Source organism: Triturus cristatus, chromosome 6 (assembly GCF_964204655.1).
Source record: "Triturus cristatus chromosome 6, aTriCri1.1, whole genome shotgun sequence".
NCBI classification, from domain to species: domain Eukaryota; kingdom Metazoa; phylum Chordata; class Amphibia; order Caudata; family Salamandridae; genus Triturus; species Triturus cristatus.
In genome coordinates, this window is record NC_140589.1 from 1,224,744,857 (window position 1) to 1,224,762,214 (window position 17,358).

At 41.9% G+C, this 17,358-nt stretch overlaps 1 protein-coding gene across 2 annotated transcripts in view; it reads right to left on the reverse strand.

Annotated features, from left to right (window-relative positions):
• The window catches only part of FYN (FYN proto-oncogene, Src family tyrosine kinase), a 514,055-nt gene that overhangs the window by 188,113 nt on the left and 308,584 nt on the right, over window positions 1–17,358 (reverse strand). For both annotated transcript variants that reach the window (XM_085612142.1, XM_085612143.1), the window contains exon 4: window positions 13,585–13,842. In XM_085612142.1, coding sequence (XP_085468268.1) covers window positions 13,585–13,831 — 247 coding nt within the window. In that variant the 5' untranslated portion in view covers window positions 13,832–13,842. The remainder of the gene's footprint in view (window positions 1–13,584; window positions 13,843–17,358) is intronic.

Genomic DNA, 17,358 nt, shown 5'->3' on the forward strand with positions numbered 1-17,358 from the left:
CTGAAATGATTAGGCATCCAAGGTGCTCAGAGTGGTGACCAATGCCTCATGGGGCCGAATCCTTAAAATTATGGATAAGAAGGCAATTGGAAAAGGAGGCTAGAGCAGGGATGACAACGGAGTGCTCTCGTCCTGTTGTGGATGGAAAAGCATGTGTGACACCAGATCTGGATCCAGATCTTATATGTTTCTTGTTTAAGATGGGACGTGATCCCAGGAAGGGTTTGGAGAGGGCACTTAAACAGTGTCAAAATCGTTTGTTGGACTTATTGGGTCCATTGTCAAGAATTTTACACATGGCCGAGGAGGCCAAGATAAAAGATGTACATGAGGACGTTGATTTATTGAGGGGCTGGTCGCAGAGAGCGATTTGTTCCTTAGGAAACGCTAATGCATCTTTATCTGCGGAAAGACGCAAAGCTATCCTTATGAGGATAGGTCCAATACTGGGGGTCTTTGTGAGGAAAGAGCCAAGTGAGGACCCTAAAGGATATTTGTTTGGAGAAGGACTGGTCAAAGGTTTGGGAAGAACGTATCAACTTTTACAAGTTTAGACAAAGCACAGTCTTCCTTAAGGAGAGTTTTTGGAAGAGGTGTTTTTGACCGGGGCAAGAGCCCGATTCCCTGGCCGGACTTTCAGAAGGGCACATTATCAGTTCCAGGGAAGAGCTGCGTTTAGAGGTTTCCAGTCAGCAACAGGGTTTTAACCTCAAAGAGGAAGACAAGGGAGAGTTCCCAACTCTAGGGGAAGAGCACAGTTCTCTCAAGGTTCTCAAGGTGAGTACGAGGACCGATTCTGGTTCTATCCCAAGCGGGGTAGGGGGAAGGTTGAGATGGTTTGTGAAGATGTGGGAGGATTTAACAAAAGACAGATGGGTAATTCAAACAGTAAAAGGTTATGTTATAGAATTCATAGAGGAGCCAAAGCAGTTAAAAGAACCAAATCAATTGGTTTTTCAAAAAGATTTAGAAGATATAATAGAAAAAGAGGTTTTAGAGATGTTGCAGAAAGTGGCGATAGAGAAGGTTTTGGAGAAAGATCGGGGTTTTGTGAGTACAATATTTTTGGTGAAGAAGAAGGAAAAGGGTTGGAGACCCATGATAAATTTGAGAAATATGAATCAGTATGTTGTTTACAGACATTTCAAGATGGAGGGGATCCATCTTTTGAGAGATATTCTACAAGAGAACGATTGGTTGGTGAAATTGGACTTAAAGGATGCTTATTTCACAATTCCAATTGTGGAGGAGAGTCGCAGATACTTGCAGTTCAGATGGTTGTCAGTTTTTTTGTCTCCCATTTGGTCTAGCGTCGTCACCTTGGTGTTTTACAAAGGTGTTGAGACCAGTAGCCAAGTTTCTCAGAGAGAGAGGAATTCGAATGATAATGTGTTTAGATGATTTTTTATTAATGTCTCAGAGTCTGCTAGAGCTGGAGAGACAGTTAAGTTTGTGTATGGATCCTTTGAAAGGTTTGGGTTTTTTGATCAACAAAGAGAAGTCAGTTTTGAAACCCAGTCGAAGTATAGAATTTTTGGGTTTCATGGTGAACACTGTAGAGAAGACTTTAAGTTACTGGAGAAGAAAGTGGTAAAGATAAGATCAGAAGTGAAAGGTTTGTTGAAAAAAGCGAGGGTATCTCTAAGAGGTTTAGCAAGGGTGATTAGCTTGTTTTCAAGTTCAGTACAGGCATTTTTCCCTGGGCCGCTCCATTGCAGAACTTTAAAGAGAAAGAAAGCAGATGCGTTGAGGAAGGGTTTTTGGTATGGAGATTTTGTTTCCCTTACGGAAGAAGCTTGGGAGGAGCTGGTTTGGTGGTTAGAGAACCTAGAGGCTTGGAATGGCAGGGCAATTTATGGAATTTGTGCAGATTTTGTATTAGAGACAGACGCAAGCATGTTTGGATGGGGTGCTAGCTTGGAGGATCAGGAAACAGGTGGAATATGGTCCAGAGAAGAGTGGTTGGAACACATAAATGGTTTAGAAATGAGGGCAGGATGCTTTGAAGAGTTTTGGAAGGAAGTTGAGGGATTTCAATGTTTTGTTGAAAATGGACAATATATCGGCAGTTCGTTACAAAAACAGATTGGGTGGAAGCAGGTCGAGGAACCTGACTCAGTTAGCAAAGAAGATTTGGTCGTTTTGTCTAGAAAATAGGACTACAAGTGGTATACTTTCCAGGTCAGGAGAACATTGTTGCAGATTGGAATTCGAGGTATCTCAGGGACTACAGCAATTGGAAACTGTAAGTTCAGTATTTCCAGAGGATATAACAGGTTTGGGGTTCTCTGGACGTAGATTTGTTTGAGTCAAGGTTGACGTTCCAATTAGAGAGGTATTACAGTTGAAGGTCGGATCCATTGGCAGAGGAGGTGGATGCGTTTCAACAAGATTGGAGGAAGATACTGGGGTATACGTGTCCCACATTCACAATGATTCAGAGGGTATTGTTGATGGTGAGGAGACAGAGTTGTTGGTTGATTATTGTGACACCCTTTTTGGCAGGACAGGCTTGGTTTCCAGGTTTGTTGGAGATGGCGATAGAGGAGCCTTACTCAATACCGGAGTCAGAGGACATGCTTATAGGGGCAGAAGGGGGATTTCATCCTTTGGTTATAGAAGGGGCGTTGAGCCTTCTTGTTTGGAGGATTTCAGGAGAGGAGTGCAGTTCAGAGGACTTTCGGAGCAGGCTCAGGAGTTGCTCAGAGAATCTTGGGCACCTGGAACTAGGAAGAGGTATGTTGGAGTGTGGAAGAAATGGGTTCGTTGGTACGTGGAAAAGGGTCTGGATCCTGTGGAGGCATCTGCCGTAGAATTGTCATACTATTCATCTTTTCTGTTTCAGAAAGGTTTGAGCTACAGGACTATTAATTGTTATAGATCGGCAATTGCTGTTGGTCATGATTTGGTGGGAGGCAGTTCCATAGGTAGGGAACCTCTGATTTGCAGGGTTATGAAAGGTGTGAAGTTGCGCAAACCGCCTAAACCTAGGTATAATTGTTTGTGGGAGGTTAATAAACTGCTAAATTTGTGCGAAGTATGGCAGGCGAATAGGTTTTTGAGTTTAAAGCAGTTGTCGGGGGAAGCTGGCTACCTTGTTGTGTCTGATTTGTTTCAGAAGAGTTTCAGATGTAAAAGCTCTGGATGTTAATAATAGATGTTATAATCCAGACGGGGTAATTTTTAGGATTACTTAAAGAACTAAGTGTATGTCTTCTTCAATATTTTATCCAAAATTTGAGGAGCGTCCACGTTTGTGTGTGGTGCGATGTTTGAAAGAATATGAGGGTAGATTATGTGAATTCAGAAGACATGGTGAAAATCAGTTATTGATTTCTTACGTTAAGCCGTTTAGGCCAGTGACTTCAGCAACTATTGCGAGATGGGTACGATTTTGCATGTCTGAGGCAGGTATTAGTTTGCAAGAGTTTTGTGCTCATTCGGTAAGGGGAGCTATGGCAAGTAAGGTTTTCTTATCAGGTGGTCGTTTGGAGGAAATTTTGCATGCAGCAGACTGGTCTAATGCTGATGTGTTTGCAAAATTTTACTTAAAACCTATGAGTCATATTTCGTCTGTGGTTTTATCACAGCTTTGAACAAGCATAATGCTAGCCTTCGGTCTTGTCATAAAATGTAGATTCTCCAAATATGTGTAGAGAGAATCTGGATTTCATTAAAGACACAGAGGCTAGCATTATCCCTCGCGGGGGGGGGGGTTATTTAACTATTTAAGTTTTGGTGTTATGCTTTGGTTTTAAAATAACATTTATATTTGTGAGGAAAATAAATTTGTTTGTTGTTTTGTTCGCAGATAACCAATAAGGATGTTTTGAAGAGTTGTGTTCATCGTTTCGTAATGTTTTCAGTTACAGTTTCTGGGTCCGGAGCAGCTTAAAAGAGGAAGCAGGCTGCTATGACAGAGGTTTTATGTGTATCTGGACATTCTAAGTTCTGGAATTTGAAGAGTTGAAGTTGTTTTGATTTGAAGTGCTGCAAGGAGCTGGCAATAAAAATGTAAAGCATAATGCTAGCCTCCATGTCTTTAATGAAATCCAGATTCTCCCTACACATACTTGGAACATCTACATTCTCCATGTTCTCTCAGTGGCATAGGTATGAGCTCTAGTTCTGGATCTCTGTTTAACCATAAGTCTAGCCTGCATGTTATGTTATTTTATGTTAAACGAACTTGTAAGGTGCATGTACACCAAACGGTTTCATGTCGCTGGAGTTTAGGGAATGCTGCAGCAGTGAGGGGGTTAGTCATATGCCTGGAGGAACAGCCAGGTCTTTAACTGTTTCCTCAACTGCCTGTAGGAGGTCACTGATCTAATCTTCACCGGGAGAGAGTTCCAGAATTGAGGAGCCAAGACAGGCAAATCTTAGTCCCCCATGTTTCTTATGTTTAAAGGATGGGATGACCAAAAAATTCAAATGAGAGGACCTGAGGTCCCAAGAAGGGACGTAGCACTGAATCCCAGAGGATATAAATGTTGGACGTTTACCGTAGAGACCGTTAAAGGTGATACACCCCAGCTTAAATGCACAGCGTTTGGCTACTGGGAGCCAGTGTAGACTTTTCATTAATGGCTTAACATGGTGCCATTTGGGCTGGTGGTAGATTAATCTGGTCGCTTTGTTTTGCACCAGCTGCAGGCGTTTTAGTTGATATGCCGGAATACCTGCATGAAGTGAGTTGGCATAATAAATGCAGGAGATTACCAAAGCCAGGATTACTTGGGTCAGGGCTTCTGTAGTCAGAAATCTACTGATCTTACTGGTCCTTCGCAACAGGAAAAAACAGGAGGAGACCACTGTCCTAATCTGGGCTTGCACAGACAGGTCACTGCTGATAATAATACTCAGACTTTTGATAGAGGATGCTCGGAGTGGGGGGTTTCCTAATTGGAGTGGGCAGAGTTTGGAGTTCCAAGGGTTAGCTGGCCCACCAGTTAGGATCAGCTCCATTTTATGGATTTTTTTATGGACGTTTGCATGGCGTTTGCAGTTGGGTGTCAAGGAGTGCAGCTGCTTCCAGGAGCAAGTAAAACTCATAACTAAACAGCTACTATAGAACAACAATAAACTACCAAGAAGAATTCAAAGCCACCAAGGAGGACATTTGCCAAGCCACACAGCTACAAGGTTTTGATCCCAAAGCAAGGAGCGTCATCACCTCTGATGCTAGTAGCAGTGGCCTCCATGCTGCTCTTTCACAACTTGAGCCAGATGGACCAGAAGTTAGTCTTGCGTTCACTTCACTTTCCCTCTCACCTGCAGAATAATGCTATTCTGTTCTCAAACTGTTAGCATTAGCCAGTGTCTGGGCATGAGACAAAATGTGGGAGGACTGGAATTAATCCTAAGGATGGACCATTTGCCACTTGCTAAAGTTCCAGCTACCAGTGAAAGCTTCCTTTCATATTGCTAGAATATCAATGAGATTGATGGATTATAACTAAACAGTGCCATATTGAGAAAACCACAGGCTAGTGGATTAGGAGTGTATGATGAATGAATGAGAAGAGTGTTCTGTGCAAGTCTGGAAATGGATTCACATGAAACAAATGTGATTACTAAGAATGGATGAATGCTTTTGCAAGGATGACATTCTAGTTGATGTGAGAAAGTATATTAAGGAAGGTTGGCCTAAATCAAATTCCTCGGACAAGGTCTGAGAAGTTACTCAGGAAGGAGTTACTGGACAATCATAAGTGAAGTAAGTAAAGAATCATGGTTCCTTCAGAGAGGAGGTACAATAGGGCCTTGAGAGATAGGATTTTATGGATTAGTTATGAAGATTTTCTTGGCATTGTAAACGCAAGTGGAGAGTGAAAGACCAGTATTAAGGACTAGGTATACATCGAGAAACTGAACGGTCAGTTCAGAAGTGTACAGAGTATAAAAATGTGGATACATTCCAAACTACTTTTAGACTACCATTATGTCCACTGATGTGCCCTAACATACCTTGGGAAGCATTAGATATTGACATTTTGAGGACCATCCCTAATACAGAGGGAAATTTGAAGTTTATTATTGTATTGATGGATTTCTTTTCCAGGTTAACTGAAATTGGAATTTTGAAGAGAATGGATTGAATGTATGTCCAATGAGGTTCCCTAACATACTTTGGGAAGCATTAGATATTGACATTTTGGGGACCATCCAAAATACAGAATGAATTAGAAGTTATTATTCTATTGATGGATTTCTTTTCCAAGTTAAGTGAAATTGGAATTGTGAAGAGAGTGGATTGAGTGTTGACGTTTCTGAAGTGTGCCAACCAGAAGGGTTACATAAATCAGTCATCAGTGGCAATGGGCCTAACTTTAACTCTGAAAGACTGGGAAGTTTTTTTATCTCCCAGAATGTAGTTGTATATATAAGCATGTCTTTCCTTCATCTAGTGGACCAAGGTGCTGTCTGAAGATTTAAAAGGCGATCTTTGAACAGTAGCAGCTCCCCCCCACCCCCCCCCAGCGCCTTGAGACCCTCGCGGGTTTACAAATGTCATGATTGATTGATTGATTGGGGGTTGTACAAACTGCCATCAAGAGTAGGAAACACTGGAGAGTAACGCCGAGGAAGATGATGTGGCATCCCATTTAACCACCACCTTGAGAGGCTTCAGCCTATTATTCTAATCTTGGATGGTATTTGCCATTGAGTGTTGTGGAGGACAAAATGTGCGCCACATCATCCGTAATATTGAAGGGGCCACACAGGCATCTGCCGCTCTTCTATAGTACTATTTTGTACCAGGGGCACAAGAAGTTGGTGCAAACGCCTGTTGTGCAGGAGGGGCACAACAGGCAATAGGGTCATCAGCTCCTTTTCAAGTCACTCTTCGCAACTCCTAAGAGTCCACCAAAATACTGTGTGTGCTGGGAGACCCTTTCAAGGGCACCTACACAGGGGTGTAACACAGGCCCCTGCAGCCCCCGCAGTGCAGGGGGGGCCCGAGCTGCAGTGGAGCCCCTCAGCACAATGCTCAGGGCCAAGAGCTCAGGAATAAATCTGGAGTGGGGGCCCCTCCGTGTACGTGGCAGGGGGGCCCCCCCTCAACTTTCGTTACGCCACTGCACCTACAGGCAGTGCTTTTCTGAGAATTATGTCTGGGGGAAGACCCACGTCTTGGATGATGGATTAACATTTCACCGGTGCCCTATCTCATGAACAGGATTGGCAGTACTAACATGGTGACCTGCAGCATGTCATCTCTTACTGCCTCTTATAAATCCTTCGGATTCTGACTTCCTCCAACTCATCTTCATTCTCTGCACCTCTGTGCTTCTTGAAGATGTGCACCCTGAATATCGTACCCAGAATATCGATGGAACACACTATCGAGGACGAAATATTGAAATCAAATATATTGATAGGTAAATAGCATAGATTTTTTATACCTGACTCCACAAATGTGTACCTATTCTGTAAATATATCTTCAACGTACATAGATGTGGAGTTAGGAATAGTAAACCTATACTTCCCTTATATGCACCTACCTTTGAATATTTTGTTCCTCTATATCTTTGTAATAAAATACTCTGGGGGGGTCAATATTCTGTAGTAAAATCCTTCTTGAAGAACAACCATAGAACAAAGTGACCCAGGCTATGTCCATGACTTTGACTCATGCCTAGTCAGAAGATTGGTTGAATTTCCCTTGGTTTATGGGTCCTATTCTATCAAATGATATGCCAAATGATAGTTTAACACTCCAAAATGAGGCCACCCTTCCTTCAATCCCCATGCCAGGGATTTCCTGCAGCTCTCTCTTTCATAACACTCATATTACTTACTTGTCCATCCACTGGTCTGCTAGGATTCATCCAATAATGCACCAGCAAAACTCTCACACACCTAAGTCCCATCCTAGGCACATCCAGTGACTCATTTGTCCTTCTTAACAGTGACAGACCTTTTCTCTCAGTTTCCTGGGTAAACTAACTGGGGGAGACCCAATGGCCTCTGAAAGTGAACATCCAAAATGGTATCCATACACAGTCGCTCATATTGGTATGGGAGAGCCTTACATTTCTGGTTGTCTGTCTTGCCTAGCGGTAGAGGAAAAGGCTATACCTGAACACAGCCTAAAAATTACTGATTGAATCCATGCATCATTTTGTGTAAATGGTTGAGGTTTTGCTGTTTGTTAGGGAAACAAACAGTTAGACTGCGAGAAGCTCTTAACATGTTAGTATCATATTTTAATACAGAAACACAACTTTAAAAATCAGATACTGGAAAGAAATTCAACCTGGGAATGACAGAATCTAATACAAGAAAATATCTCAGAGAAAAAGACAATAGTATTTTTTTATAAACCGAGATGATCAGGAAAGGTCTGGACACCCGGAAAAAGGGAATTTCACATAAAGTGAGGATGTCACAATGTTTGTGTTATTGGAAACATTGGAGTTTCTAAATGTAATAATATGGCCCTGCTCATTTAGGCTATTGTCACACAGGATATTAATCGTTTCTATGCTAAACAAGTAGAGTGCTTTGTTGATATTTATGAGAGCAGACAACAAAAGTTATTTTTAGTTCAGCACTTTTGGCTAAAACGCTATATTTATTTAATAGAATTCAGTAAAATTAAATTAATCTTCTAATCTTATAAGGCTTGAAAAAGATGTTGAATGTGCATTATGCACTTGAATTTGGTGTCTCATAATAACACTATGGATTTTGCCACTGAGACTAGTTAGAGAATACAATTCTCTGCCAGCTTTCTAAACTACTGTCGCACTGGTAGAGACCTGCAAGACAAACAGAGAAGTAAGAACATCATTTTCTGGGGATTAAGTTTAAGCCGGATTAAGTTTAAATTGCGCACTGACTTTTTGCGACCCGTCTTTCATTTTATACTATGTAGTAATAGATCACATCACAACATCTTAAATCGCAAGGGATGGTAGAACAACCTGCCTGATTAATAATAGTCTCTATTTGCATTCCCGACCAGTATATTAATAAATAAAATCCTAACAGGATGCAAAAGGTGGTCCACAGGACTGCCTTTGGAAAACTGCCTGCTTCCCCTTAGGTCACCCTACACGATTCCCAAAAGGGCAGCTGTCCAATCGACACAGCAGCTTCCCCTCTGCATATGTTACCACCTACTTTGAGGAGCCAGTAACTTTAATAAGGTTTGTAACCCTAAATGCTGTGGCAGACCATTGATACATACCATTCAAAATCACACTTAGTAGGGTATGCCTCTTTCCTTCCCATTCCTACCTGCAATTCTGAATGGTTACTAAATCCATATTGGAAGTTGGAAATGCTTTATCGATTCTCAAAATGTGTTCAGTACTTAACAAAAAAAAGCCATTTTGTGAACGCAAACATTCTGAAGTTGTGAAATGCAGGGTTGGTGACCGCAACAGAGCTTTGTACATCTGGCTGCGTGTTCCCAATGGCCCTGAAACTGTGCCGCTGGTGCTCAACATCCTCTATGGGCAACATCCTTAGATCACGTTGGGTATTTTCCACCTACTGGTGTGTACACACATCCACGAAGTCCAGGAGACCCCCAGTAACTCAATGTAGAGGGTATGGCACGGGTTCAACTCCTGGACAAAATTGCCAGGGAATCAGGGTCTATGCAGGACAAAGTAAATGTTGTGTGAGGGAGTTGTTTTGGACTCCTACGAACTCTTCGCAGACTATTTTGGTGGATACCAGTTGCGTGGTGGAGAAATGTTGTGCAGCACTGATTATTAGTAGGCTAGATTGTGGAAATACATTGTATCTAGGATTGGCTGACTACTTGTTGACGCGTCTCCAATCTATTCAATATGCGGCGGCGAAATTGATTTGTTATAGCCCTAGTAGGAGACTGAATATCGCCTGCTTGAATTACCTTCACAGTTCGTAAAAGAGCCATCTTTAAGCTACGCGCCATAAAGCGCTCTATGACACCGCTCCTGAGACTTTGTGTGACCGAGTTGCTTTCTATAAGCCACTGTGTGCTCTCCGCTCTTCTAAACAGGCTCTGGTACAAAGCAGGCAATTTAGGAAATCTGGAATGAGTGGCCCCTCTTAATTTTTTGGCAGATTCTTTTTGGAATACCCTGCCTCTCAATCTATGTCTGACTTTGGATTTGTTAACTTTTTGAAAGATGTTGTAGAATTGGCTGTTTCCATTTAATGTCTTCTGCATTGCATTGTGTTAGTGAAAATGAGGTCTAGCGCCAGGATATTCCCTAGGGGATGATTGTGCATTTTATATATACCTTAAACAAATACATAAATTAATAAACCTGCATGGCAAAGCAACTGTAATACTCATTGACAGTTTAAAACACCCTATCTGATTTGTAAATTTTTTGGGGGAAAGTAATATGCAATTTCTATAACTTTTTGATGAGGAATTAATTTTGAGATATATTATTTGTGGCACTAGCTGGAACAGTTTTCAGGTTTTAGTTACACATTTTTCAATCTCAGTACTTTGAAGTGACATTTTTATTGTGGAATATGCTTTTTGCAAATAGCACACCGCCTTCCAAAAATCATTATATTTGTGGTTCAGTCTCAATGTAAAAAACGCTTTTCTGTATTCAGTAACCTATCAGATTCAACAAAAACTGGAATGGCAAAAATATTTTTTTCAGCCATATTTCAACACAATTCATGGGTTTACATCTGTAAAATATGTTCGTGATTAAAAAAACATATACATTCCATTCAAAACATTTTACTACTTCTTCATAATTTTACCCCCCTTAAACAATCTTCATTGTATCTGACAAACTGGTCTAGTTGTCAAAAAATATCAATGTTAGAAATGGGGTTTCTGGCTGACTAGGGTATGCACCTAAGCCAGTCAGAACCCACAACGCTAGTAAGGGCAAGTCAGTTACACACCAAAGATAACCGGTGCTGACCCTCTGGCAGGATCGGTGCGGAGCAGGCAGGCGTATCATCAAAGGCAATGCGTAAATCGTTTGTGCAACACATTCACACAATGAATGCACCACAAAAGAGACTCCACACAGGGTTGATGAGAATACCTTATTATATTATAACCACATTAAGGCCAAAACGACATAAATACATTATATGGTTTATAGCATATGCATCTTTTCAGAAAGTACTCATTATCCTAATTAAAAACAATACCAGAATGATAAAAACTGTTCTAGTTATCAGGATAAATGCATGAAGGGCACACAGTGTTTAAATATGCATTTGCTTCCCTTAGAGACTTTACGATCACAGGAAATGCAACAAATAAACATCAAGATCTGAAGCACCTTTGCTTTTATCAGGTCCCTCGTGACCGTGTGCCAGCCACTGCCGTCACCTGCTCAAAAGCCGGGTGATTACATTCGCCCACCTCACCTCGTTCTTGGAAGTGGTGGGGGGGACGGCCTTGAGAGTCAGGGCAATGCGGTCTGTCCTCCAGGAGCCATGGACATGGTCGGGCTCCTCCCTCCGGGTTTACAGTGAGTGAAGGGTGCAGCGGCACTGCATGGAGTTCGGCTCCATGGGGGCGAGTAGAGGCCGCGCTGAACTTGGGTATTTACGTTGCCTCGGCAAAGAGTGTGAAACATAGGAGGCTCGTTGACTTATGCTCACACTGCCTGTGTGACGTGAGTTGGGAAAGGGAACCGCCGTTCACTGAGGAATCACTGTTGATTCGGCACACACTGCCTGTGCGGCGCTAGTCGCCAGAGGGACACATCTGTCCCAGTGCAGCACTTGGCCGTTCCACACAGGAAGCACTCGACCCTGTTCAAAGCAAAGTGCCTGTTTTGTCCCAACACCACCAGGCGTGCTGATCGTGATCAAGTCCCGCTGCCGGGCTCACCAGGTGCAGAGTCCTATGGCAGGGTCAGCAAGGGAGGATCTTCGATGGCCGTAGATTTCACGAACACGGGGCAAGCAAACAAGCCCTTGGAGTGCACTGGTAGGGTACAAAAGCAGGTAGGCTGGCAGCAGACCAACATAGCAAAGCAGTCAGCAAAATGACAGTTTCTCTTGACAGCACAGCAGTCCTCCTGGCAATGTTACAAGTCCTATGCAGTGTCTAAAAACATGGGGTCAGAGCCCCAGGACTTATACTCAAAAATGTCTTTGATGAAGGATTGACTTCAAATGAACCCATATGATTGTGCAACGATCCCTTTCAGCCCAACTCCGGCTCCAGATGATCAGTAGGGGGTAACTCAGCCCTTTGTGTGAGGGCAGGACACAACCTATACAAATGTAAAGTGTGAACCACCTCTACCTTTCCAGCCCAGTAAGAGTATCCGTATGCAGATGTATCCCCTGTCACACCCAGTCCTTCTTGTGTTGTGGCTGTCTGGAGAGTATGCACAGAATGTAGCTGTCCAGACGTGTATTGGAGTCAGGCTACTAAGCACAAAGAGTCATATCCAACTACACAAGTAAGGAGTATTTATCACCACTATTCCAAATTTACCAAACATGGCACACCACTACTTTCTGATCAGGAATTAGCATATAAGGGAATTCCCACTGCTGGACTATGAGAGGATTAGGCTTCACAGCAGTGAAAAACGAAATAGCTGCTTATAACTATCAGTACATAGCACTCATAAAGGCATATGTTCTACCTTTTACCTACACAGCACCCTGCCCATAGGGCTACCTAGGGCCTACCTTAGGGGTGACCTATGTGTAATATAAGGGGAGTTTAAGGCTTGTCGGGTAGTTTTAAATGCCTTTTTGAAGTGGCAGTAAACTGAGTACACAGGCGGTGGCAGTCTTGAGACAAGTTTGAAATGCTACTTCTGTAGGGGGCACAAGCAGTGCTACAGGCCCATAGTAGCATTTAACTTACATGCCGTGGCTATATGGTATACTACTTTACAAGGGAGTTACAAGTAAATCAAATATACCAAACCGGTGTAACCCAAAATACCTTGTTTAGAGGAGAGAGCACATGTACTATAGCACTGGTTAGAAGTGGTAAGGTTGCAGAGTCCTAAACCCAACAAAAAGGTGGTCAGAAAAATAGGCGGAGGAAGGAAAAAGGTTTGGGGAAAACCGTGCAAAAAGGGCTAGGTCCAACAATCACTGTCAAATTTCTGCTGATCGGTGATGTAGGGCAAAATTATAAGCAAAGCCTTAAGTAGGTATAAGCTACAAAACACATAGAATAGTGCTTATAGAGCTGCAACTGGATTATATAGCAATTAATTGAATTTGATGTACACCTGCTATGTTGAATCCAGATTTCCAATTTATTTGTTTTCACAAATGAACCAATTTTCATGACATTTGATTAAAAGAGTCTTTCTGAATATGGAATCTGGGTGTTAAAATGTAAGGGCATGGGCAAAAAATGGGGTTTGTCAATGGTTAAGTGATGAAAAGGACTGCATGAATGGTTGTCAAATTAAAAAACATAAATGTCCTAAAAAATACAGCTTTTAAAGATAACTGAACTAAATAAGCAAAGAGAGGAACCAGGTCAAAATAACTTATCATTTACAATAAGAAATATAGTTGCATGTTCTTGCAGTGTGGAGGTAGAGGAATTTTGACTGCGGGTTTAACAGGTATTAGACCACTCGACACACGCTTCGTAAATAACATACCTGTTCCGCCCCTTGTGCGGAGGGTCCCTGTGTGTGAGGAAGAGTTCACGCCACCAAACACGGTGAGTCCAGGCCCTGCCGTTCCATGGAAGTTGTTGTAGTTTGGAATGGATGTCACCGTGAAGCTGGGGTAGTGCTGCGGCGTAGGGTCTGTGCCATAGCGGTAGCCTAAACTTTGGGTTAAACTGCCGTCCCTTTCATCTGTCAGTTTGGTTGCTTCTTTATCCTTGCATTGCACACAGCCCATTATCTATATCCCTATGGAGAATGAAAGAGAAAGGAAGACTTTAAACACGTATCACATAGCAGATCCATTTAGCAGGAGCTGGTCCATTCCAAGCAAGAATTTATGATATTTATACAGTCTAGATACTATATATTTCTCTGTAATGTTATTTGCGTACTTCACATTCTGTATTGGCATAGGTAGTATTATAGAGCATGTTCTGAGCAAGTGTATAGAGCACAAGATGCCATTAGTATGGCTCTACAGCGCTACTGGAAATCTTACACCTTTACAACTGGTTTTGGATACAATATCAGAAATCAGAATCTGATTCTGCCTGTGATTATGGGCCATATGTAGCCAAAAAGAATTTTGTGATTACCAAATAGCGATTTGTAGCGAATCGCTATTTGGTCATCTCAAAATGCTATGTATGTAAAGAATCGCCAAATATTTCGCGGTTCCTTAATATTATCAAATAGAGATTCACTAAATAGGTAATCGCTATTAGGTGCAAATGGTTTTGCATTATCAAATTTGCGATTAGCTAATTGGTAATCGCAAATTAGGTAATGCAAAGTCGAGGGTGCCCAGGGGCCTAAGCCCCCCCGAAGCACTGCCCAAAAAATGTGCACATGTAAAGCGCACACATGCCCTATGGGCAGGCATGTGTGCACTACATGGCACCTTGAAAATACATTTTTGTGCATTTTTCAAAATGTGTACATGCTTACCATCGACTTGATGTGGATGGCAATAGTATTTTCCTGATTGCACAGTTTCCATTTAGAAAATGCTTGGTACATGTGCTAAGGGAATTGCAAATTGCGATTCCCTTTTTGTAATCACTATTTTTGCCATTATCTAAAATTGCGACTACAAAGCCTTCATACATCTTGAAAGGCTATTTTGCATTCACAAAAGGCCTAAATTACCGATTCGCACCATTTGCGAATGCAAAATTGTTTGATACATGTGGCCCAAAGTGTTTTGAGTATTGTGGTCTGTTCCTATGCTAAGTTATGCAACTGTGTTTTATTTATTAAGCTTCTGCTGTCTCGCATCTTTCCTACCGGTGCCATAGTTACAACTTGAGACCTGTTTGACTTTGCTTGTGGTGATGTGCCCTGGGTGGTATCTTCTGGTACTGTGTTGGGTTAGGTGGCTGCGTCTTATTGAATAAGCTGTGAATGTATGTATGAATTTGCTTGTTCCTCATAATGGTCCATGTACCTAAAAATCTTACAGAAAACATCTTTGAATTTGCAATTTAGAAGTTTGCTAGTGCATCATTGATTATTTTTTGTGACCTGGGAACGTCCTGTAGTTCCCAAATTTGTTTTGCAAAATTTGTGTAGCATGCTGTGCCTTTGAGGTGTCAGTTAACTGGGAGTGGGTGCCTGGCTCATGTCTGGCACTACCAACACTCCTCTAAGCTCCAACAAGAGAGAAACTTGTGTCAGGAGAGTCTCAATTTTTTGTAGGCATGAATGATATTTAATCAGTGTTTATGCTGAATCTGGGTTCCAGAAAAACTTGCTACTCGCCACAAAAGTGCTTCAAGGGGTAGTAAGCGCTATATAAATACAATTTACAATTACAATTGAAAAATATTTTTGCCGGACTGCGTTAGCTTACATGACTTGGCAAGAATAGCATTTTCAAAATTCATATACACAAACTAAAATAGAAAAACAAACACCTGAGCAGAGATAAGCAAAGTTTCAAAGTAGTCGACCTTATAACTTTGTAATTTTCTTTTTGATAAATTGCGCCAACTACACCCACTGCCAAGTTTATGAAGTTTAGAAAAATAGTTTGGGAGCTACAAAGGTGCCATGTGTGGCAGTGGAAAGTCTCCAACTTCTGGGCTCAGCAAGGAGCATGCTCAGCATCCTTTTCCTACTCCCAGAAGATGAAGGATGGGATTTCCTGAAGTGGTGAAAGGAGAAGATGCAGAGAAGTGACAGCTATAGGGCTTGCTCGCTTCCACTCAACCCAGAGCCGGGAAACAATTCTCTGAAGCCTGATGTCCTAACAGTTTTGTACAGGGCATTCGAATGCCGCAAATGCTGCGTGGGTATACTAAAACTACACCGGCCTCAGGAGAATTCAGAAAACTTTGTGGGGGTAGGGAATCACTGTGCCCACACCTACATGTGAGAATGCAATTTTGAATATGCTAGTGAATTAATTATGCCTTTAATTGAGATGGATCGTCACCTAATTGTGGAACATCTCAGAGTTCCTCTCTTTGTTTCCAAAACTCCGCCATACATTTGAACTGCATGAAAAATGCGATGCAAGTTTTGTTCGCCACCCATGCCATGTCCATATCTGGCAAATTCTCATAATTTTTCAATGGATCCCTATAAAGGAAAGAGAACCTGCTCCCTTCTCACAGGGAGAGATGTTTGGAATGTAAGAAGAAGTCAAGAGAGACTAACTCCTTAAGCAGTTGCAACTCTAGAATTAGTGGCAAAGTTGATATGCGCATGCTCTCCAAACGGGTCTGAGCTATAACGGGTTCTTACTTGGTTTCAAGAAGAGAACCATGGCAGACCTTGACACTTCTAATAATAAATTGACCAATCTGGAATTTCAGACACCTTCTCGCACTATTCTCAAAAAAGGGCAGTAGAAAATATATAATATAATTCCTTTTAAAGTGCCTCTTCCATTCCTCTTCAAGTTGAATATACCAGCTGGGGAGGGAGCATGGCCCCTTAGCTGAAGCTTTCAACATTTACAAACCTACCACATCAAACTTTTCCTACAACATGTTTTATTTCAAATAGAGATGTTGTCCCTGCAACTATTTATTAACCCCCCCGCTATCTTTAAAAGTGCGAAGACCCAGTCAGTCTATAATACGTAAAACCTTCAACGGTGGAGGCAGAAGCTGCAGGGAATAACTGAGTGAATGCTCTGAAATTGCATTATGTCACTTAACCTCACTCCGTAGTTGGACCAAAGCGAAGCATATGTGTTCACTTGGCATCTTGCTCTACAAGTAACTCGCTCCATATGTTGGTGGAGTCAGTTAACAGTACAGCTGGCACCAAAGATGCTTGGGGCTTCCAGGCTATTCCACAAGCTCGCAGTGTACATTAGGTCTGTCTCTATCTGTGACTCTGCTTTCCTACTGATTCTCCTTTGTGGCAATGCTCTCACTTTTTGGTGAGGGAATATTAGTACCAAACGTGATGTCTGATATATCCAGCAATGTTCTGTTTTTTAATTTACAATGGAGAGAGGGCAAGTGGCATTCATAATTCAGATTCTCATGTTTGCTTTCAATCCAGTAGCCCTATGTGAAAAGGTGGAAGTTTTTTTAATTTGTGCAAGAAATTGATAACCAAAGCACATATGCTCCTCGTGATTACTGCACCAACGATATGTGTGGAAGACGTATGTGTGATTCCAGAATCTCATCTTTGCATCTTATTGCCAGTTAGCCCATATTTGAAATAGTAGAGACTTAATTGGCTGACGAATAATTGGAATTTATTTTGTGTGTCTTTTTGTGTACGCAGGTTTTGCAAAAT